This window comes from Nicotiana tomentosiformis, chromosome 11 (genome assembly GCF_000390325.3).
Source record: "Nicotiana tomentosiformis chromosome 11, ASM39032v3, whole genome shotgun sequence".
Lineage (NCBI taxonomy): Eukaryota > Viridiplantae > Streptophyta > Magnoliopsida > Solanales > Solanaceae > Nicotiana > Nicotiana tomentosiformis.
Window position 1 is genome coordinate 26,725,913 of NC_090822.1, and position 24,633 is coordinate 26,750,545.

Genomic DNA, 24,633 nt, shown 5'->3' on the forward strand with positions numbered 1-24,633 from the left:
TTGGTTGATGCGCTTTGCTGCAATGGCGGTGGTTATCAAATTATGCTTTGCTACTTCAGAATGAAATGCTAGTTTGTAGACACTTTAAATTAACCCGAAGAAGGCAATATAATGACAAAAATAACCCCAACTCTAATTTTAATGACAAAAACATACATGTCGAAATATAGTAGTCGTTTGGACATAAAAATTATAATTTTTGAAAAAAGAATATTTAAAGTTAAGTTAAAAAATATTATTTAGAATTTAAAATTATATTTGAACATATATTTTACTTGAAAAATGTTGCATTTTTGTGAGCGAGGATTTTCTTTTTTGGGGATAAATTTTGAGAAAGTAGTCAAAATTACTTTTTGATTTTGGAAAAATTGCAACTTTTTATGGACAAATACATTTTAAGTTTTTTTTATGGACAAAGGACCATAAAATATTATGACAAAAAGGGGGAAAATAGCTAAATCTTCTGCTAAACCTCACTCCTTCAAGTCGGTCTTGAGCAGATTTGATATAAAACCCCCATAAGCCAGCTCCGAAGCCAGTTTTCTCTATTTCCCCTCGCTCGCCGTCGTCGCCTCTGTGAATCCATTTTTACGGCCACCGAACCACCGTGAATCTCCGGTGAGCCAAAATCTGTGGTAACATTTTTACATCCGACGTATATCGAGGTTCGTACGTCAGCTAGGGTTTTGTATTTCAATGCTCTGTATAGAGATAAACCGAGATTTTGTTGTTTGAGATTTCGAGTTTTCACGAAGTAGTTATGTGGAGTGGAAACGGACAAGATATGTGGAACAATAGTAACATGGCACCACCAGGTACTAGCGGTAGTGCTGGAGGACCGCCGCCTCCGTCAATGATGCAACCGCTTCCGCCTGGTGGAGGACCGCCTCCTCCGTCTATGATGCCGCCGCCTCCAGGTACAAGCTCAGGACCAGTAATGATGCCTCCTGGTACAAGCGGTAGTAGTGGAGGACCGGCTCCGCCTCTGCCACCGCCTTCTTATACTGTTTTGCCAACTGAGGCTCAGCTTGAAGAGAAAGCTAGGAAATGGATGCAGCTTAACTCTAAGCGGTATAGTGATAAGCGCAAATTTGGATTTGTGGAGACGCAAAAGGAGGATATGCCTCCGGAGCATGTTCGCAAGATTATTAGGTAATTTTTTACTTTTTTGCTCGTTAAATTTGTGCATTTTAGGTGTATATTATCAGAAAATGCAGGTAATCTATTTATGAGGTGTTGTGGTTTAGTTTATTAGGTAATTGTTTTGGAGTCTGGAAGGTGTTTGCATCGTGAATAAATGCATTAGTAGATGTGAGTTAAATAATTTTTTTTGCCTATATATATTTAACAATGTGGTTTCTGGAGTTCTAATATTTGGGGCCTCATGACTATCTTTGTTGTTTCAAAATGTGTGTAAATGAATTTAAACACTTGCACCATGGGGGCAACCAACTTCTAGAACACCTGGAAAGCAGAACCTGAAATCATCCAATGATGAGGTCTGTTAAAAATTAAATAGAGAGAATGAAGGAAAAAAACAACTCGTTACCTGAGTGAATTCTGATAGGATAGTAGTCCAAGTGCCTTAACCCATACCTAAATATCCCCTTAAAGTTCAGATGTCAGTATAGAAGAACTGGGGTTTTCTACTCTGCCTCAACATCACCTTTACTGTTATAAATCATGACTTTGATGATAATGTTTGCTCAGCTTTATGAAGTGTGATATTGTTGTATTTTTCTCTCCTTTGCTTATCGAGCTCATGCATCTTACAGGGACCATGGGGATATGTCATCAAAAAAATATCGTCATGATAAACGTGTGTATCTCGGAGCTCTTAAATTTGTCCCTCATGCTGTTTACAAACTCCTTGAGAACATGCCTATGCCGTGGGAGCAGGTACTTCCTGCAGCCTTGCTGATTGTTTTATTTTGACAAATTGTGTTGTGTCTTGTTCTAGTAGTTGAATCTTCATTTTATTCTACTATAATGCCTTTTGTTTTAACAGGTTCGAGATGTGAAAATACTGTACCACATTACTGGTGCTATTACATTTGTTAACGAGATACCATGGGTTGTTGAACCTATATATCTGGCTCAGGTATGCTACTGGACCCCTGCTTTGGTTTCTTTCTAACTCCACTAAACGATATATTCTGGACTGATTCATAATCACAAAATCTTGCAGTGGGGCACTATGTGGATCATGATGAGAAGGGAGAAGAGAGACCGGCGGCATTTCAAGAGAATGCGTTTTCCTCCTTTTGACGATGAGGAGCCTCCATTAGATTATGCTGATAATCTTTTGGATGTTGATCCTTTGGAGCCAATCCAGTTGGAGATGGATGAAGAAGAAGATTCAGCTGTTTATAACTGGTTTTATGACCATAAGCCATTGGTGAAAACAAAGCTTATTAACGGTCCTAGTTACCGCAGGTGGCATTTGTCCCTCCCTATAATGGCTACACTTCACCGGCTGGCTGGACAGCTGCTTTCAGATCTGACTGATCGCAATTACTTCTACTTGTTTGATATGGAGTCCTTTTTCACTGCTAAAGCATTGAATATGTGCATACCTGGTAAGGAACATGCTCAATTGAGTCGTTAGTTACGTGTTTCTGTCTTCTAAGTTCATAGCTATTTGGTGTGCCCCTAAAATGCTAGTGGTCTGAACTGCTTCAGCTTGCCTAGCTGAAGATCAGTATCCTCCCAATAAATTCAGTTTTCTTTTTCTGCCTAGTATCTGCATAATCTTATCGAGAAGGTATACCTGAGTGCTAGTTAGTTCAGGAACCAATTATGATATTGGTGAGTTCTCCCATCTGTTCAGTATTTGTTTGGGTATTTCCATGTTCACCCTGCATATTTGGCTATCCTATCCTGATCTAGGTAATGTGTCACATTCCAACAGGATCGCCTTCTAGCATCTCTTTTTGTCCATTTTTTCCTGGCCTAGGGTGGGCTGGATTAGGGAATAATTTTTCATGGTATGTGTTGAATCTTCATGCATATACATTAATATTGGCATGAGATGAGTTTAAATGAAGTAACATGGCCGGTGAGGATTAGCTTACCCCAGCTTGTTTGGGATAAAGGCGTAGTTATTTTTGTTGTATTGAATCTTCATGGTTGGTGGGCTGTTTTCACTAAGAAGCTTCTTTTATGCTGCAGGTGGGCCCAAGTTCGAACCTTTATATCGTGACATGGAGAAAGGAGATGAAGACTGGAATGAGTTTAATGATATCAACAAATTGATCATCAGGTCACCGCTGAGGACAGAATACAGAATTGCCTTCCCTCACCTCTATAACAACAGACCAAGAAAGGTGAAGCTTTGTATATATCACACTCCGATGATCATGTACATAAAAACAGAGGATCCAGATCTACCTGCTTTCTATTATGATCCGCTTATACATCCCATAGTCACCAAGGACCGCCGAGAGAAGAAAGTTCCTGAGGATGACGATGATGATGACTTTACCTTGCCTGAGGGTGTTGAGCCATTGCTGAACGAGACTCCAATCTATACTGATACTACTGCTGCTGGTATTTCCCTGTTGTTTGCCCCACGCCCATTTAACATGAGATCTGGTCGGACAAGGCGTGCTGAAGATATACCCCTTGTGTCAGATTGGTTTAAGGAGCATTGGTATGGTTTCCATCTTCACTTTTACTTTTGCTATAGCAAGTTAATCATTATACTGTAAATGTGTTTAACTATCTATTTTGGTTTCCTCCAGTCCTCCATCATATCCTGTCAAGGTGCGTGTCAGTTATCAGAAGCTACTGAAATGTTTTGTGTTGAATGAGCTGCATCATAGACCTCCCAAGGCCCAGAAGAAGAAGCATCTTTTCCGCTCACTTCAGGCCACAAAATTTTTCCAAACCACAGAACTTGATTGGGCTGAAGCTGGTCTCCAAGTTTGCAAGCAGGGATACAATATGCTGAATCTCTTGATCCATAGGAAAAACCTGAATTATCTTCACCTTGATTACAATTTTAATTTGAAGCCTGTTAAGACATTAACTACAAAGGAACGTAAGAAATCCCGGTTTGGTAATGCTTTCCACCTTTGTCGTGAAATTCTGCGTTTGACAAAGCTAGTTGTTGATGCCAATGTTCAGTTCCGTCTGGGAAATGTTGATGCATTTCAGCTGGCAGATGGATTGCAATACATTTTTTCACATGTTGGTCAATTGACGGGTATGTACCGTTACAAGTATAGGCTTATGAGGCAGATTCGAATGTGTAAGGATTTGAAACATTTGATCTATTATCGATTCAATACTGGGCCAGTTGGAAAAGGTCCTGGTTGTGGTTTCTGGGCACCTATGTGGAGGGTGTGGTTATTCTTCCTTCGGGGTATAGTGCCTCTTCTGGAACGATGGTTGGGAAACTTACTGGCGAGGCAATTTGAGGGTCGTCATTCGAAGGGGGTGGCCAAAACTGTCACAAAGCAACGTGTTGAAAGCCACTTTGACTTGGAGCTCCGTGCTGCAGTAATGCATGATGTCCTTGATGCTATGCCAGGTGATAATCTTCTATCATTGATTGTCCATCTTTCTTGGGATGCTTTTGTTTCTTTACTTTACTCGGACCGAATCTTTTTGCTAATATAGTGCCTCTTTACTGTAGAGGGTATCAAGCAAAATAAAGCGAGAACCATTTTGCAGCATCTAAGTGAAGCATGGCGTTGTTGGAAGGCAAATATTCCTTGGAAGGTACTATTGTTCTCCTTTCCCCCTCTGTAACAATGAGTTTCGCTTTAGACTACATATCTATTCAATTAATTTTTTTTGGCTATTTGTTTTATTAGGTCCCAGGTTTGCCTGTTCCTATTGAGAACATGATTCTTCGTTATGTCAAATCAAAAGCTGATTGGTGGACAAATGTTGCTCACTACAACCGTGAACGTATAAGAAGAGGAGCAACTGTTGACAAGACTGTGTGTCGTAAAAACCTTGGAAGATTGACCCGCCTTTGGCTGAAGGCTGAACAGGTGAGTTTTACTGATATTGTCTGTGGGTTTCTTTTACTCAGAAAAGTGCATTGGTTTTATAACATCTGCTTATTGGAGATAAGCTTGGTGGTAATTCATGTTGCTTTGTGATTTCCTTCAATTAACAGGAGCGGCAACATAACTACTTGAAAGACGGCCCATATGTTACTCCAGAAGAAGCAGTAGCTATTTATACTACCACTGTGCATTGGTTGGAGTCGAGGAAGTTTTCTCCTATTCCATTCCCTCCATTGTCATACAAGCATGACACGAAGCTACTTATCCTTGCCCTTGAGAGACTGAAAGAATCTTACAGTGTGGCTGTGAGGTTAAACCAACAGCAAAGGGAAGAGTTGGGCCTCATTGAGCAAGCTTATGATAATCCGCATGAGGCATTGTCAAGGATTAAGCGTCACCTGCTTACTCAGCGTGCCTTCAAAGAAGTAAGTTTCACTGTTTGAAATACATGTTTGAGTGTTAAGGAGCTCAATGTACTGATTTGGTGGGAGCAACTATGATCTTGTCGCATTATCCTAGGTTTATAAAGTTTATGTCCTAAGTATTTACTTAATCCAAATAGCCTAAACGAAATTGAGTAATTGCTGAAAGGTCATACAAGAATCAGGGATATCAGATAGTTAGACCACTCGTGCTACTGCTGCCATACCACGGTCCAGTTGGCCCATAATTTTGCACACAGAAATTTGGTATCATGTAAATTCTGCTGAAAAAACCTAGGTCTATGATATGTTGGAGAAAATCCTTGCTAGGATTAAATTTATATTGGAGTTACCTCTCTCTGTGTGTGTGCGTGTGCGTGCGTGCGTGTGTGTGTGTGTATTAGTTAATTGAAATTTGGGTTAGAGAAACAAGATAAGATGTGTGCTCTGATCATTTCCTGGAAGTTGCTGAAGAGAGCCCTGCTTATTTAGTTTGGTAGTCTCTGTAAGAATGTTTTTCTTTAAGCATGGACTGATGATTGCATTTCACAGGTTGGCATAGAGTTCATGGACTTGTACAGTTACCTGATTCCTGTTTATGAGATCGAACCACTTGAGAAGATTACTGATGCGTACCTGGATCAGTACCTATGGTATGAAGGTGATAAGCGCCATCTTTTCCCAAATTGGATTAAGCCTGCCGATTCAGAGCCACCACCACTATTAGTGTATAAATGGTGTCAAGGCATAAACAATTTGCAAGGAGTATGGGACACCAGTGAAGGACAGTGTGTGGTGATGCTGCAGACGAAGTTTGAGAAATTCTTTGAAAAGATTGACCTGACCATGTTGAACAGGTATTTGTTGTTGAGAGCTGCTGGTACTTAGAAATTCTTTTCTTTTTTGGGTATTGCATTAACCTACTTTAATTTTTTTGTAGGCTTCTGCGTTTGGTGCTGGACCACAATATTGCTGATTATGTTACTGCAAAAAACAACGTTGTGCTGTCTTACAAAGATATGAGTCACACAAATTCATATGGGCTAATACGTGGTCTTCAATTTGCTTCATTTGTTGTACAGTACTATGGGCTTGTGTTGGATCTCTTGCTCCTAGGTTTAACTCGAGCTAGTGAAATTGCTGGTCCACCACAGATGCCCAATGAATTCATAACCTTTAGTGATACTAGAGTGGAAACGAGGCATCCTATCCGGTTGTACTCTCGCTACATTGACAAGGTGCATATATTATTTCGCTTCACTCATGAAGAGGCTCGGGACCTTATCCAAAGATATCTTACTGAGCATCCTGATCCCAACAATGAAAACATGGTTGGTTATAACAACAAGAAATGCTGGCCAAGGGACGCAAGAATGAGGCTCATGAAGCATGATGGTAATTGTCATATATGCTATTCTATGTTGTGCCTTAATTTTGAGCTTCTGTAATTGGTATTTTTTTCTGATTACAGGTAAATTTAATGAGAGTTGATTTATTTTCATTGTACTGTGAAACTTGACTTTCTTTTTGGTTAAATTCAAATTTCAGTTAATCTTGGGAGAAGTGTCTTCTGGGACATGAAGAATCGGCTGCCTAGAAGTATTACTACATTGGAGTGGGAAAACAGCTTTGTCTCTGTTTATAGCAAAGATAACCCAAACTTGCTCTTCAGCATGTACGTACATCTTTCTGTTTGTTGTCTGTTATAGCTTTTTTGCATGGTGATATCTATTTAGAGAATCCTGTTGAGTACTCGAATGATATTTTTGCGGGTGGGTAGTGATGGGGACTGGATAATTCCATATTTTGAATTCTACCCCAGAATCCATTGTGTCTAATATCTTGGGATAGGAGTTAGAACTTATTTGTGTCTTAATCTTCCTAATTTTAGACCTGCTAAAGGTTCACCAGAATATTCATCCGCGATGAGCTGTTTACGGCTTACTCTTTATTAAAGGGAAGCGTTGATGATCTTATTTAATGAGCTAACCTTGATATGATTATGTAGGTGTGGATTTGAAGTTCGGATACTGCCTAAGATAAGAATGACCCAAGAGGCATTCAGCAATACAAGAGACGGAGTCTGGAATCTACAAAATGAGCAGACTAAGGAACGCACAGCTGTTGCTTTCTTGCGTGTAGATGACGAGCACATGAAGGTGTTTGAGAATCGTGTCAGGCAGATCCTCATGTCCTCTGGTTCTACAACATTCACAAAGATTGTTAACAAATGGAACACTGCTCTTATTGGTAATATCTTGTCCTGAGTTTCTGCCTATTAATTGTTTCAAACCTGAACTTTGGCTCTTGCTAGTGGATCCTTGTCACTAAGGTTTTTGGTTTATTCTTGTAGGCCTCATGACATATTTCCGTGAAGCAACAGTACATACCCAAGAATTACTGGACCTGCTGGTCAAATGTGAAAACAAGATACAAACTCGTATTAAGATTGGTTTGAACTCTAAAATGCCCAGTAGGTAAGTTCTTGAATACGTGTGAGCGTATGCTGAAATTATTTGAATTTTCAGTAAATGTATTTTCTACATCTCTTCTAATGATGAATATGCTTTAGGTTTCCTCCTGTTATTTTCTACACGCCAAAGGAAATTGGAGGGCTGGGAATGTTGTCAATGGGTCACATATTGATCCCGCAGAGTGATCTTAGGTATAGTCAGCAAACAGATGTTGGCGTGACACATTTCAGAAGTGGAATGAGCCATGAAGAGGACCAATTGATTCCAAATCTTTATCGATACATACAGGTGACTTTTGATACTGGCTTTGACTTTTCTCTTCTCTACCTAAATTAGTTTTACTAATACTAATTTATTACTCCTTGACAGCCGTGGGAGAGTGAGTTCATTGACTCTCAGAGAGTTTGGGCCGAGTATGCTTTGAAAAGGCAGGAAGCCCAGGCACAGAATAGGCGTTTGACCCTTGAAGATCTGGAAGTGAGTAATCTTCCTATATTGATAACTTTCTCTTGCGTCATTTGGACCACTGGAATTTTTCTTCACTGTCTGCTGTACTTCTTAAGTGGTTAGTAGGCCGAGACGAGATACATCATTTGTGATATCTGGAATTTCCTTTCACTGTGGTGCCGAAAAGAAAACTACAAAATACAAAAACAAATCATTAGCTAGTTAGCATTTGGGGGGGGGGGGGGGGAGCTTGCAGCTTTCATGTTATTTTGGCAATTGACCGTTTGCCGGTTTTGTTAACTTTCCTCTCTTGTGATTCATTAGGATTCATGGGATCGTGGAATACCTCGAATCAATACATTGTTCCAGAAGGATCGCCACACCCTTGCATATGACAAAGGATGGAGAGTGAGAACAGACTTTAAACAGTACCAAGTTCTTAAGCAGAATCCATTCTGGTGGACACACCAGAGGCATGATGGAAAGCTATGGAACCTGAATAACTATCGTACTGATGTGATTCAAGCTCTTGGAGGAGTTGAAGGAATTCTTGAGCATACATTATTCAAAGGAACATAGTATGTTTTAATATTATTGGGGAGCCAAAATGTTTTTACTCTCTGAACTGGATTGTGTGGTCTGAGTTTGCATAACCTTTTGGTGCAGGCTTTACTAACTTAATTTCCTTGATGATATTTCAGTTTCCCTACTTGGGAGGGTCTTTTCTGGGAGAAAGCTTCAGGTTTTGAGGAATCTATGAAGTACAAGAAACTGACTAATGCTCAACGATCTGGGCTTAATCAAATCCCTAATCGTAGGTTTACTCTTTGGTGGTCGCCAACAATAAATAGGGCCAATGTCTATGTTGGTTTCCAAGTACAGCTGGACCTGACTGGGATATTTATGCATGGGAAGATTCCAACTCTGAAGATATCTTTGATACAGATCTTCCGTGCACATTTGTGGCAGAAGATCCATGAGAGTGTTGTCATGGATCTTTGCCAAGTTTTGGATCAAGAGTTGGATGCGTTGGAAATTGAGACCGTACAGAAGGAAACAATTCATCCAAGAAAGAGTTACAAAATGAATAGCTCGTGCGCTGACATCCTCCTTTTTGCTGCACATAGATGGCCAATGTCAAAACCTAGTCTTGTGGCCGAATCGAAGGATGTGTTTGACCAGAAGGCTAGTAACAAATACTGGATAGATGTGCAGCTTCGATGGGGTGACTATGATTCTCATGATATTGAGCGTTATACACGAGCAAAGTTCATGGATTACACAACGGACAACATGTCTATTTATCCATCTCCTACTGGTATGTCACATGTGCATCTAGTGATCAACTGAATTTATTCCCTTTTTCAGAGAAGTTATAGTTATTTCTTTTTGCAGGTGTAATGATTGGACTTGACCTTGCTTACAACTTGCATTCCGCCTTTGGTAACTGGTTCCCTGGTTCAAAACCATTGCTTGCCCAAGCCATGAACAAGATTATGAAGGTACTTTTCCCCTTTCAATCATCCATTATTTTCATGAACTGGTTTGCTTGTAGTATATGTTGCAGCTGAAAGTTTCTTAACATCCTTATGTTCCATTATGCAGTCAAATCCTGCACTCTATGTTCTGAGGGAGCGCATAAGGAAAGGGTTGCAATTGTATTCTTCAGAGCCCACAGAACCATATTTATCATCTCAGAATTATGGAGAGATTTTCAGCAATCAAATTATATGGTTTGTTGATGACACAAATGTGTACCGAGTGACCATCCACAAGACCTTTGAGGGAAACCTGACGACAAAGCCCATAAATGGTGCAATTTTCATTTTCAATCCTAGGACAGGACAACTGTTTTTGAAGGTAAATGCGGTTGTTCGACCGTAATTTTCTTGTTTACTCTTGGGCAAACTCCATTGTCCTCTAACTGATGTGTGTGCTGTGTTTTTCATTTACAGGTCATTCACACAAGTGTGTGGGCAGGGCAAAAGCGTCTTGGCCAGCTGGCCAAGTGGAAAACAGCCGAAGAAGTGGCTGCGCTTGTAAGGTCTTTGCCAGTTGAAGAACAACCTAAGCAAATTATTGTGACTAGGAAAGGAATGCTTGATCCTTTGGAGGTCCACTTGCTCGATTTTCCGAATATTGTTATCAAAGGAAGTGAGCTGCAGTTACCATTCCAGGCCTGTTTGAAGATAGAGAAATTCGGTGATCTTATACTGAAGGCTACGGAGCCACAAATGGTTCTGTTCAACATATATGATGATTGGTTGAAGAGCATCTCGTCCTATACAGCATTCTCCAGGCTCATCCTCATCCTGCGTGCACTTCATGTGAACAATGAAAAGGCTAAGATGCTACTCAAGCCTGACAAGTCGGTCGTTACTGAGCCTCACCACATCTGGCCTTCACTTACAGATGACCAGTGGATGAAGGTATGTTTAGGAAAATGTGCCTATGTCTCCTTGAATATTGATAGACTGTGATATTGTGAAAGAAACTTTTGTTAGTGGCTTTATACTTCATAAGGTTAATCTTCTCTTTAGCTTGTTCAGCGGCACACCTGTGAGATTGTTTTGATTTTAATTTGGTGGAATCCTTTCTGATTCTGGACTGTGCATGGTGCAGGTTGAAGTAGCGCTTAGAGATCTCATTCTCTCTGACTATGCAAAAAAGAACAATGTCAACACATCAGCATTGACGCAGTCTGAGATCCGTGATATTATACTTGGAGCTGAGATTACTCCTCCATCCCAGCAGCGACAACAGATAGCCGAGATTGAGAAACAGGTAATCATCTTGGTCCTTCTAGTACATGTCAATGTGCCCCCTTTGTGTTTTAGAGCTTCAGTTGCTAATGTGCATCATCTTTTCAGGCCAAGGAAGCAAGTCAACTGACAGCGGTTACCACAAAGACCACTAATGTCCATGGTGATGAGTTGATTGTTACTACTACAAGTCCCTATGAGCAAGCTGCCTTTGGCTCTAAAACAGATTGGCGTGTGAGAGCAATTTCTGCAACAAATCTCTATCTCCGTGTGAACCACATATATGTAAATTCAGAGGACATAAAGGTAAAACTTGCTGTGCAATATGTGGTTTTAACTAGACATATTATACCTTTAGCACCTTGTTAGTAGAATCACTGTTAAAATGGAAAAAAAATTCAGTGTTAATATTTTGGTTTTTAACTGTTTGTGCAGGAGACTGGATATACGTACATCATGCCAAAGAATATTCTGAAGAAGTTCATTTGCATTGCCGATCTGCGGACACAAATTGCTGGTTACTTATATGGTGTAAGTCCACCAGATAATCCTCAGGTGAAGGAAATCCGGTGTATTGCAATGCCTCCACAGTGGGGGACACATCAGCAGGTGCATCTACCTTCCGGTCTTCCAGAGCATGATTTTCTCAATGACTTGGAGCCTTTGGGATGGATGCACACACAACCAAATGAACTTCCTCAGTTGTCTCCACAGGTTAACTTCTATTCATCTTTGTTTTATTGTGCAGCTGTAATGAGTTATATTCCAGGGTTTAGGTGGGGTTTGTTTAGCCAATTGCTCTGTGCATAGCTCTTCTGATGGGTAAATCTTCTGAATAACAGGATGTTACTTCACATGCTCGGATCCTGGAGAACAACAAACACTGGGATGGAGAGAAGTGTATTATATTGACATGCAGTTTCACACCAGGGTCTTGTTCGTTAACTGCATATAAGCTGACGCCAACAGGGTATGAATGGGGACGTGCTAACAAAGATACAGGAAGCAACCCTCATGGTTACCTGCCGACTCATTACGAGAAGGTCCAGATGCTGTTGAGTGACCGATTCCTTGGCTTTTACATGGTAAGTTTGCTAGTCTTGTGGATTATTCAGTTGGATATTTGATTGCTGCTCCCGTCCCATGTTTCCTGCATCTCCCTGCTTCTTTCCATGCCACTTAAGTCTAGAACTGAATCTAAATGTAACTTTGTTGTGCAGATACCTGATAATGGTCCATGGAATTACAACTTCATGGGAGTGAAGCACACTGTTAGCATGAAGTACGGGGTGAAGTTAGGTACACCTCGGGAGTACTACAATGAGGATCACCGACCAACACATTTCCTGGAATTCAGCAATATGGAGGAAGGTGATACTGCTGAGGCAGATCGGGAAGATACATTTACATAATACATTGCCATTCAAATATATGTTGGTAAGATTACCCTCAGGTCTTTGGGAAGTCAAATCAAGTGGTGACTTTGTTGTGGTATGTCTCAGCTATAGTCCATAGTGTAGTGGCTGATGATATTAGATGGAACCTACAAGTTGTAAATATATGAAATGAATTTGTAGCTTGATGCCGCTGTATACTTTTTATCGAAGGGCGGATGTCGCGGTTCGAATTTGTGGTTTAGCATTTAGCTCGCACCTTTTAGATGCGGCAAAACAACAGATGTTTGTACACTAAGAGAAAGCAAATCGTGTTTTTGGTGTTTTGATTTTTCCCTTAATCCTGTTGCTGTAGTAGCCTTTGCCCAGCAGTGGCGGACGCACGTGGTGGCAAGCGGGTTCAACTGAACCCGCTTCATCAAAAAAATAATACTATGTATATGTATAAATTAGGATTAAAGCTGCGTAAATTTTGTATAAATATTTTATTTGAACTCACTTGACAACTATTTTACTATTAAAGTTATGTAATTCTAAGATTGAACCTGCTTGTACAAAATCTTGGGTATGCCACTTATGCCCAGAGCAATGCAACTGAACAGTGTAAGGTTTAGAATGTTAATGAATTAAATGCTAGTAATGTCTTTATTCATATTAAAGGTTTGAGATATTGCATAGTTGCATGTTTTTCGGACATGTATAACTCCTGAAAAAGGTGATATTTGTCATATGCTCGTCTCATTTGAACTTCCCTTTGTATCGTTTACAGCAATCTTTACTAATTGTGATTTCTAGCAGCTGACTTGTATGGGAACCTAAGGCGTAATGGATTTGATTATTTGGCAGCACAAATTCTTGCAATTTTCAAGAAAATTGTTGCATGTTGTCAAACAGATGTACGTACGTTGACGTTAAGCTACAAAAGATTATATGTCGGTGAAGTATCTCATGGCATGTCCTCTCCAATGCACTTTTCTCGAATAAGTTACGAAGACATGTTTAACTAGTTGTAAATCAAACAACGCCCATAGTTATCAAAACAAAATTAATTTGTACACTATCTTGTGATACTTGTTGATTAGTTTATCTCCTTTCTAAAACGAGCTAAGTTTCTTGCCTCAATGAAAACAAAGATCCGCGACTGGAGGTTTATTACACCACCAATCCGTTGGAAAGGCTTATTTCTCGCTTGGAGTCAAGCACGTAGCAGCGGGTTGAGCATACAGTTAACTGGTCAACTGAACCGTGCATTTTCAACACGGAGCATAGATAAAAAGTCTACTATAATTTCATATAAGAAATTTAAATTATGGGATTTCAGAAAAAGTTAAACTTTGAGCCCATAATAAGTGTAATGATTCAATAGTAAGAACCTAACATATTTAAATCTTGGATTCTCTCAGCAAAAATGTCAGCGACTTAGGGAGGCCACAATAATACTGTTAAAGATGTCGGAGCAGCTTCCTGCTTGTATTAGCTGTCCAGGATAGTTTCCAAGAAATTGGATGGAAATGTCACTTGCAAAGGCAAAAGCTATGCATCTCAACTTCCACAACAATAATCTGAACATCAAATATGCAGAACAAAGCAGTCTCTATTTGCTTCTACATCGACTCAGATAAGAAAAGTGACAAATAAGAGAAGCCGGTATGAGTGGAGACAATCAATTCCAACAGTAATGTTCAGATCAACATCAATATCGAAATCAGGAGAAATAAGCAAAGATTATACAGACACTTAAGAAGCAGGAGAGGGAAGCGCATCATTTCATCAGTTTCATTGTGTTTGACCTTGCTTAGTCGAGAAAATTAGGGAAGGTGGGATAGTTCCAGTTCGACAAATAGGTTGTTAGATGCTCACATAGGCCCAGAGATACATTCTGGGATGGAGTAACTTACTCTCCGAAAAACATATGCTAGAGAAATGGCAAATCCATTGGACATAACCTTCTACCAAAACTTACTATTGTAATGTAACACACAAAAAGAAACAATATCATAAATTCACTTCAGTTGCGTAAAGAGAACTAAACCACATGATTGCTCTTCTCCACAGGAGATCGGATAGATAGCCAACAAACCACTTATTTCCATCACATTACATGATATATAAGAAGTTAGAGCAGACATTTAAGCTTTCAAAAGTGATATGAAACATATACTATTCCTATGCGACCTGGAAAAGTATACATGCTTAGAGCTTATTTCTAGCTCAAAGTTGATAGTCACAGAAAAGAATCAAATTTCAAAAGCAAATCTCATTTCGTTCAGTCTGTCAAAGGTATTTCTAAATATACATAAGATGCTAGGAATTCAAGTATGGAATGCAGGGAAAGGACAACTGGATCTCAATAGAGAAAACTAGTTTCAAAAAGATAAAAACATTTTATTCGTTCTACCAGATTCATACCTGAAACAGAAAGGTCAAAGAACTTAAGATTTTTCTTGCAGTTTTAGCGGCAAATTTCTGTCAGTTGTATCATAATGCCAAATCTATCCCTAAAGAATGAGGGCACAAAATCAGCTGTTACCTAAGCAGTTTCAAATTAATCTCCAGAACAACAGCTCGAAAACCAAGCCTTCCAATTACATCATGAAGCCACTGCCAGATTCATCTCCAAGGATCAAATTTAGAAAGACCAAAAGCTGTTTGAAAGGAGCGGATTAAGAAGATAAGTCTGTACCTTTTGTTAGTTCAGTAAAATCTGTCATTTCAGAAGCTCTTCATGCATGCCGAGTTTAAAGTTCCAAAAAACATCAGATTAAACAGACCGCGACCACTCCCCTCCATACAACTGCACACGAACATGTCTGATACGCTTCTTCTGTTCCAGCATGTACAGAAAACCAAAACAGCATGCTTGCAACAATAGGCATAACCGAGCTGTTGCAATAGTGCTGAAGGAGTGGAATGAGGAACAAAACTCCTTTTTTATGCTGAATCAAGGAGAAAAGTTTCTTCATCCCATCCACAGCCTAAAGCACCAAGCACTTTCATGATTTCCTCGATCCTTGAATTAGAGAAATCGCCAATTGTGAACTTTTCAACAGATCCCTTCACTTCAATGAGACTATGACCAGCCTCCTTCTTTAAACCACAGCCCTTTAACATTTTTCTTGCCTCTGCTACACTATCCCACTTCTCGTCTGAAGCATACAAGTTTGATAACAAAACATAAGGTGAAGTTGAAACTGGCCGAAGCTGTAGGAGCTTTTTAGCCATTCTTTCCCCTATTACAACATCACCATGCAGCCGACAAGCTGAAAGTAAGCAACCTAAAACAACTGGATCATGCCCAAAAGGGTATCTTTGCATGTATTCTTCAGCATCTTTCAGTCTCCCAGCTCGTCCTAGTAGATCAATGAGGCAAGAGAAATGTTCAATATCAGGAGTAACCCCATAAATCTCGTTCATGGTATTGAAGTAATCTAGGCCCTCATCTACAAGCCCTGCATGATTGCAAGCGATTAGAAGTCCTAGAAATGTGACAGAATCAGGTTTTAAACCGACACTCTTCATCTCCTCGAACAATTTTATAACTTCTTTTCCATGGCCATGGTTAGCAAATCCAGCAATGACACTATTCCATGAAACAAGATTATGACAAGTCATTAGCCTAAAAGCTGTATATGCATACTGAATACAGCCACATTTAGCATACATGTTCACAAGTGCATTGCCGCCAACAATATCTACACTTGAGCTTGTTCTAATAATATTTGCATGTATTTGCCTCCCAAATTGCATAGAACCCATGCCAGCAGATGCAGAAAGCACACTAGCATAGGTAAACTCATCAGGCCTTCCATCAAAATACTCCAACATCTCTCTAAAAACGCCCAATGCTTTCGAATGATCGTCACAACGAGAACAAGCAGCAACGAGAGTATTCCATGAAATGACATCTTTCTCTTTGATTGATCTGAAAACCTTTTCAGCTTCATCTAACAAGTTTATATTTGAGTACATTATCATTATTACATTGCCTATAAAGGCAGTCCCGTCAAGTTTGAGCTTCATCGTTTGGCTATGCAATTGCATTCCTTTCCCCAAATCATCTGCAGAATTGCAGGTTCCTAATAAGCCCACAAAGGTGAAGCAGTCCGGCACCAACCCTTGTCGGCACATACACTTATAGACTTCAAATGCTTTCTCTCTTTGACTACTTTCTACCAAACCCATTATAATTGCGTTGTAAGAGACATCAGTTAGGTTAGGTGTTCTTGCAAAAACCGAAAGAGCATCACCACATTGACCATTTTTCATGTACATCGATATCAGAGAGTTGGACACAAATGAAATGGACGAACAGCCTAATTTGATAGACTGGGCGTGTATTTGTCTACCAAGTTTCAGGGCCAAGAGGTTAGAACATGAACTAAGAGCACTAGCAAGGACAAATTCATTGGGCTCTAGTGTCATTTGAGAGTAAAGGTTGATAGCCATGAGATGCTTCCCGTCTTGGCTATAACCAGAGATCATGGCTGACCAGGTAATGAGATTTCTCTCGGATATCTCATTAAAAACTTGACTGGCAAAGTTGATATTTCCACACTTGGCATACATGTTGAGGATGTGATTGGATATGACAACGTCATCTCGCAAGCCTGACTTGATCGCCGCAGCATGAAGAGAGAGGCCATAACGGAATGCCTTGGTCTTAGAGCAATGATGCAATAGTGAACCAAGAATTTCTGGTACCATTTACCGCAACACTAAGTGAAGTTCTTACGTAATATGCATTTCTTAAATAAAAAATGTCCTTTATTCAAGAATTTCATCTACTAAAAAACTTAAACACGGACGTCTTAGCAAGCAAATACACCTGCACGAAAGGTTCGGTGAATAAGGGCAGAGGACAAAAATGAAACAGTTGATGATCATATCAAATTCAAATTTAAGTACTAGTTTCTGTTCTTTCATTATCAGGTCAATCACATGGAAGCCCCACATAACTGCAAATATTTCAAAAACACACTTCACATAAAAGAAACCATAGTTTATCCAATAAAACCACTTACTCGACCCTTCTGTGTTACTCTTTTCCGTTCTCCATTTTGTTCTCATAATTAACTTCACATCGGCATTAACTCCTAAATTGGTCCTATTTTCCTTCTTATTTTCTCCAAACAACATTACTACACTTCAATAAAGAAAATAGTAAACCCCCCCCCCCCCCCCCCCCAAAAAAAAAAAAAGGAACACTTCAATACTTTTTGTCATTAACTCCTTGTACATTTAAACTACTCTTAATATGTGAAAAATAGAATCTTGACATTTCATGTAGCTTCTATACATATAGACACTACATTAAACAAAAAACAAAAACATAAACAAATCAAGCATCTGTTTTTTTTTTTAAGAAGCACAAATCAAGCATCTTTTTAATAAGTAAGAAACAAGATTAATAATCGTATCTTTTTAATAAGTAAGAAACAAAATTAATAATCGTATCTTTTTAATAAGTAAGAAACAAGATTAATAATCTTACTATTGCATTCACAAAACTAGCCAAGATAACAGTAACCAAACCAAACAACACAAGTTCTTTGAAACAAAAGGACTTATGCAACTTCACCAAATAATTCTATTAAAATGTACAAGCAAATATCTATAGCTGTTTAACATAACATATAGACAAGTTAATTGCATTTCATCTTCAACAAGTTATAGACCCCATAAAAAAAAAAAAAATCGACCTTTTGCTTCATAAAAATAAAAGTTGGAAAGCTAACTTTTATTTTTACCTATGAAGTAAGGTGGAACAAGAACTCAAACTTGGGTCAATCTCATATTTCTTCCTTCTTTCTTCTTCCCAGAAAGCTAACCTAAGCACAATTTCAAGAATTTCTCCAAAAACCCTTTTCAATGGAATTAAGTTTGACACTAAAAACCTAATCTTGGATCATTATTAGAAGATTTACTACTATTTCTTTTTTAAATGTTTGTATCTTTATTTATTTCTCTCCCTTATTTTCAGTTCATTTTTAATAATAATGGAAAGAGCTCTCTCTTAATATTTCAAAATCATATATGGGCAGTAAAGCAGATCCGTAATTTGGATGAGATGGGCTGAATAGCTGTCGACATTTAGCCCAACTCTGTAAAAAAAAAAAAGGGGGATCTTTACACAAATAGCCGGCTTGATTCTCTATTACTTTTTCTAGCCACTATACATAAATTTTATACTGATTATATACAATTACACACATATATACATAAATTGTATATATATATATATATATATATATATATATATATTATACATCTGCCGGCTATATTTAGTTTAAGTGATTTGGTGGATGGCTATTTAGGTTAATTTTTCAAAAATATTTAAACAATCAGGTCACTTATTAAGTTATTATAAATAAGGTTATTAAATATTATGAATTAATTTTCTGATAAAAATAGTTATTAACTTGCTATTACAGGTAAAAATTCATTGATAGCGTAAAAATTTACATATTGTTGGATATATATAAGTTAAATCTAAAAATAAAATAAAAAATTGGAGCTATATATACTGATTTTTTAGACTACTAGTATAGGTTAGTGATAGTAGTTTAGTTATCAAAATTTTAATTTGTTGCCAGTTTTCATTTACTGTAGAGATTTACTTGTAACTACTCTTATAAATGATCTGATTATATATATATATATATATATATATATATATATATATATATATATATATATATATATATATATATATATATATTTTTACACTATCAATTCATAGAGCTTAAAATTAAAAGAAAACTAGGCTTGTCTGGGATTTAAAGGAATATTTTGCCCTTACTTTCATTAAAAAAAACATTTAGCTTTTTCAAAATACATGTTCCCAAATGGATCTTCACTTTACTTTACTCTCAAGTTTATCACTTGCACTTTTTGGATCTGAAGTTTAGGAGCTTAATAGACAATCCTATTCACCATATATGACTTGCTTTAAAATGAATATGTGATCAAAATTCGGCAATCTATCAAATATTTTAAATTAAATCTAACAATTTGATAATACTTTATTATGGAATATAATAGAATATATACGATTCATATAACCGATTAAACTTAATGTGACATTGAGCCACATTTTTTTTTTGGTGGTAAATTCTTACTTTAATTTATATTTTAATCTTTCATATATCAAATACTTAACAAAATGGTCAATTTCACGTTTCAACCTACATAAGATTTTTATTTCTTTTTGTAGCGACGGGCTTAATGTGTAAAGGTAGCTAATACATGCCAAAATTTCTGTAATCGCATTTTTTGGAATAAAATTCACAAATAGCTATTTTTTGGCACTTGTAATCAAAAAACAATTATTGTCATAAAGTTTTAAATTCCACATATATAACTCCATGATAATATCCTGGTGTTTCAAATTATATAGCTGAAAAGTGGCTAACTGCGCTCTTACTACGACATTTAAGTTTCAGCTCAAAATTTTTGGTAGCTAATTACGAAAAATTGACAAAGAGTTTTAACTTTACTTTCTTTAAAAGAGAGATGAAACAAATGAATTTAAAGGGAGACTTACTAATATTTTTATTGTACAAGGAACCAATTCAATTGTATAATTTATTTATGGTCATTACTGAAAAAGTTGACCCAAGACCAAACAGATACTTTTAACTCGTCCTGTATCTTGATCACATTGAAATGAAAAAAGATGACTAAATTCCAAAAATATCAATTTTACATTCTTATGTGAAATGAAAAAGAAGACAATCATTTATCGCTTTTATTGCAAAAAGTAACTTTTGGTGATTTTGATGGTGTAAGAAAAGTCAAAGACAATACGATCATAATAGCTATATATCACAATCCAGAATAGGTAATTCAACTAATTGATCATCATACTCACACTTTTTCCCTATTCACGAGTCACAATCGCATCTTGAAATAACAATGTGTTTTATAATTGAGAAATTTTTTAATCAAACATTCCAAAGTTTTAACTGTACTATTTAATAGATTTTATGATCAAAATTTAATATTTGTTGAAATTTATTGATTTTTACTTATTTATCCATATCACATGTTGAAAATGATGCCCTCCATAGAACCCAATAACTACATTTTCCATCCACAACTGACACACAATCTTTACCTCCAACTTATATGAGTTTCAATTCATTTTGTTTTCCTTTATTCAGAATCACTAGTCTTATTAATTTAGATTTACGTTATTTAGAGTATATTAAAAACCATAACGAGAAATCATCAATATTATTAATAAAATTGTGAAATAATTTAGTACAACTATCCCATGAATTGGTAGTATAGGTCAAGGGCCACTAAGATTTGGATTTACAAAGTTGGTCCGAAAAATAAATACAATATCCATTTGAAGTTTACATAAACAGAAAAGAAGTCCTAGACTGAACAAGAGGTAGCTTGAATCCGAAACGCTGATACGTCTTCAATTCAAGGTTTTATCTTCAACAGCTACTCAACTCCAAGATCTACACGCAAGGTGCAGAAGTATAGTGTAAGTACAACCGACCTCTTGTACTCAGTAAGTATCTTGACTAACCTTATAAAAGTAGTGACGAGGTTTCTAAGTCCAAAAGATATTCACATAACTTGTGTAGCTCAATAAAATATATAACACATAAAAGAATCCAATGTGTTTCCTACCAAATACTTTTTTATTTTCATGACGATAAATCGAAGTATATCTGATTAATAGTATAGAGGATAAGGGATAAAAAGAAAAAGAAAAAGAAAAAGAAACATATGCCACTTGAACGTGAAAACTAGTACTCCTATTAAACATTGACGATGAAACAGCCAAAACGTTCCATGAGCGATGTCGCGTTGTGATAGCAACAATTGCTCCCCATGTTGCAATATAATAAATTTCAGTCCTTTTCATATAAAGTTATTTGGACAACATTTGTTTCTGCTTAAATCCTTTCTCAAATAAAATAAAATATCCGATGAAGTTAAATTTTTACTAAGAGAAGTCAAAATATAATGAGATAAATATACGAATAACTCCAGGAAATTATATAGACATAAAAAAATTACCTAACTAAAAATTATAATTTTTCGCCGAAAAGGTATAAATTGACACAAAAATGATTATGCCACTACCGACCTTCCCCTTCCCCACCCCAAAAAATAAAAAATAAAATTAAAAGAGAGAGAAAGTAAGTGGAAAAAATATTTTCTCATTATGTAATCAGACAGACATTCACGAGTGTGCTCAGAGATATGTAGCATGCAGATAAAATATTATTCTTTTTTTGGTAATTTGCAGATAAATATTCGTGTAACCTATTCATGAACAGTTTTTAAGGTGGGGAAATGTAGTTAGTACAATATTTCTTTCTTTTTTTTCTTCTGTTTTTTGCTTTTTTTGGTCCGAATGTTAATTTCTCGGTGGCAATGATTATGCTCTAATTCAGGTTCAGAAAAGTAATTAAAATTAAGGACTAGCTGAATTGTTCCGGATTAATTAAATCACTTTCTTTAATCCTAAATATTGTTCGTCTATTGACTTACTGTATATGATTCGCTCCCGTGTGATCATAATTTTTGGTAATTTTTTTCAATTTTTTTTCTTGGAAACATTGCTTGTTTATGGAATATGATCAGTTTCTGGAAAAAAAATAATTTTTTTCCAAGTTCCCAAATTAAAACTGGTTTAGAATTTTTTTTGGGAGAATTTTTTCTTCCATTCATAAAACTTCAACCTTTTTAAAAAAAAAATGCATATCCAAACACAATTTCAACTTTCAAAATTTATTTTTCTAACACAATTTAAAAAACTCTTTTTTCAAGTTTTAGTCAAATCTACGTCTAAACGCTAACAAAAAATTAGTTATTTGATAATCAATTATTCACTAAAGTCAAAACTGAACAAGCTCACTATCAGTGGTAGAGCCCCCTTATAGGAAGGAGTGTAAAATGACACCCCTTCGCGAGAAAATAACATTATGTAGATAGGTAAAAAAATAAATTATATATATATATATATATATATATATTATGTATTGACTCCCCATAATTTTCTGATATATTTACTTTTATATATTTTGACACCCCTTAACGAAAATTTTGGTTTTGCCACTGCTCAATATATGTATATATATATATATACTATAACATTTAGTCATTTACTGCAATTAAAGAATTAAAAGCACGGAATTGTAGTTCATCAGAATTTGGTATTTGCCTCTGGACAGCCTCAACTATAAGAAGTCTTTAATTCAAGCACGTGTAGAACATTTCTCATTCGTAGCAGATTAATAGAAAATTTATAAATAGAGATGCTAGACATCGTAAAATTGTAAGTCAAGCGGAAAAATAATCATATCTGAGACTTCATGTACTAAAGTCTTAGGAACACGGGCGGAGCTAGCAATATCGGTGAAAGATTCGTCCGAAATTAGTAACTTTAGTTTAAATTTTATATTTATCTAATTCATTAAAAACTTATATATTATTAATTTAGAACACGAACTCATTAACTTTTAAAAACTATAACCTGAACTCATTAAATTTAAATCTTGACGCCATTTCTGCTTAGGAAACCAACTGTGTAGTAACCAATAATCAGTAGTTTACTTGAAATTGTGAATCAAATTTGAAGTTGGTTTGTTCTACTAATTGGGTGTAGTTCATCCTGTTATTCCCGGTCAATATTGCTGTATTTGTAAATATTAATTCTGCAAAATATAAGTTAACGTAATGAAACAATAATAATAAATTCGAGCCCACTGAATTCACAGTGTTTCCTTAAGGAATTTAATCCCCTCCTAGTACCCAAGGTAATGGATTATTTCCTCCCAGGATAGAACGAATAACACACTGGTGTAGCGGTACTTCAAACCCCAGTGTTTCGGCGAACACAAAGTTCGGTAGCAAATCACACTTACAGTTGCTTTGTTTGAAGTTAAAAAACAATGCAGAACGAAGGAGTATATACTCAGAAAAACGTATGGAAGTTCTGAGAGGAAGGAGTGCAATGTATAGCCAATTTGTTGAGCGAATTGTATGTTGAGTTGAGTATTTCTTCAACATTTGCTGCTCATATATATAGCAGCCAAGAAGGAGTGCAAGACCAAACGTCCACCCTTCATGGTGGATCAAGCATTACATATTTGTGGAGCAAGCACTTCATATTTGTGGAGCAAGCACTTCATGGTGGGAAGACCATTATCCGGCTGCCAAATTATCAATACACGGATTGGAAAATATCCGTTTACAAATACGGATAATCTTACGTTAATATTTACTATTAACAAATAAATTTGGTCCAAAAAATTAATCAATCAATCGATCAAAGCCGAAGCCGAGCCGAGCGAGCGACGACGACGACGGCGCGAGGCTTGCTTTCTTCTTAACTCTTTAAGAGCTACAAGAAGAGCAATTATATATATACCCACCAAAAATGTCTTCCACTTCCAATATGGGACAATGTCTCATTGTTAAGAGGGGAAACTTAAAATTTTACTCAAAATTTCATTTTCCCTCCATTTCCCATTCACCCTCATTTTAAGAATATTACATCTTAAAAAATAAAACCTCAACACATCCACCAATTTGGAGTTCACGTTTTGTGCTTCTTTCTCTCTCCCTCCCTCTTTTTTTTTTTGGGGTGTGATCGACTTTTAACTATTAGATCTTACTTGTTTCGTTTAAATTTATGTGACGGTATTTGACTCATCACAAAATTTAAGAAAAAATAAATAATTTTAAAATTTATGATCTAAAATAAGCTCTAGATATTTGTGTGGTTATAAATCATCGCATTAAGAGTAAAATAGTAAATATAAAGTTAAATTATTCTTAATTAAAAAGTATAATGTTCTTTTTGGGACAGAAAAATGGTAGAATGATACATAAATTGGGACAGTATAATATTGATTGCAGTACGTTTGAAAACATAGCAATGAATATCTTGAAAAATCAATCAGCCATTGTTGATACTTGATAGTACTAAGTTTTTGACTTTAACCGAGATTTAAATTATTATTTTCTTTAACAACAAAAATTTTAGCAATAGGAAGTACTTTTTGTTTACTTTCAATTTATAAATCTTATCTTAAAATATCAAATGCATATTTGAAGAAAAAAAGGTTCAATCCAATGAAGTC

At 36.6% G+C, this 24,633-nt stretch overlaps 2 protein-coding genes across 4 annotated transcripts; one reads left to right on the forward strand and one right to left on the reverse strand.

Moving 5' to 3' along the window:
• Positions 1-471: 471 nt before the first annotated feature.
• On the forward strand, positions 472-12,846 carry LOC104084984 (pre-mRNA-processing-splicing factor 8A-like). Its single transcript, XM_009588949.4, has 26 exons — positions 472-1,152; positions 1,776-1,899; positions 2,009-2,101; positions 2,189-2,579; positions 3,172-3,652; positions 3,744-4,534; positions 4,640-4,725; positions 4,821-5,003; positions 5,132-5,446; positions 5,996-6,300; positions 6,384-6,838; positions 6,992-7,118; positions 7,452-7,693; positions 7,797-7,920; positions 8,016-8,205; positions 8,287-8,394; positions 8,689-8,942; positions 9,066-9,682; positions 9,760-9,866; positions 9,970-10,224; positions 10,320-10,793; positions 10,987-11,148; positions 11,235-11,432; positions 11,562-11,840; positions 11,969-12,211; positions 12,347-12,846. Exons 1-26 carry the CDS (start codon positions 761-763, stop codon positions 12,536-12,538), a joined length of 7,188 nt encoding a protein of 2,395 aa, XP_009587244.1. The 5' UTR covers positions 472-760; the 3' UTR covers positions 12,539-12,846.
• Positions 12,847-14,648: 1,802 nt separating this feature from the next.
• Positions 14,649-18,501, reverse strand: LOC104084985 (pentatricopeptide repeat-containing protein At4g33170-like). Of its 3 annotated transcripts, XR_683734.4 has the most exons (4): positions 18,268-18,501; positions 15,204-17,345; positions 15,051-15,121; positions 14,649-14,929 (listed from the first exon to the last, which is right to left on the reverse strand). XR_683734.4 is itself a non-coding variant. In XM_009588950.4 (2 exons), the coding sequence occupies exon 2, from the start codon at positions 17,222-17,224 to the stop codon at positions 15,452-15,454; it is 1,773 nt and encodes a 590-aa protein (XP_009587245.1). In that variant the 5' UTR covers positions 17,225-17,345; positions 18,268-18,501; the 3' UTR covers positions 14,649-15,451. The 3 variants fall into 3 exon arrangements, 1 of the variants encoding a protein (XP_009587245.1); XR_683733.4 differs by having other exon boundaries at positions 14,649-15,121; XM_009588950.4 differs by having other exon boundaries at positions 14,649-17,345.
• Between the last annotated feature and the right edge of the window lie 6,132 nt (positions 18,502-24,633).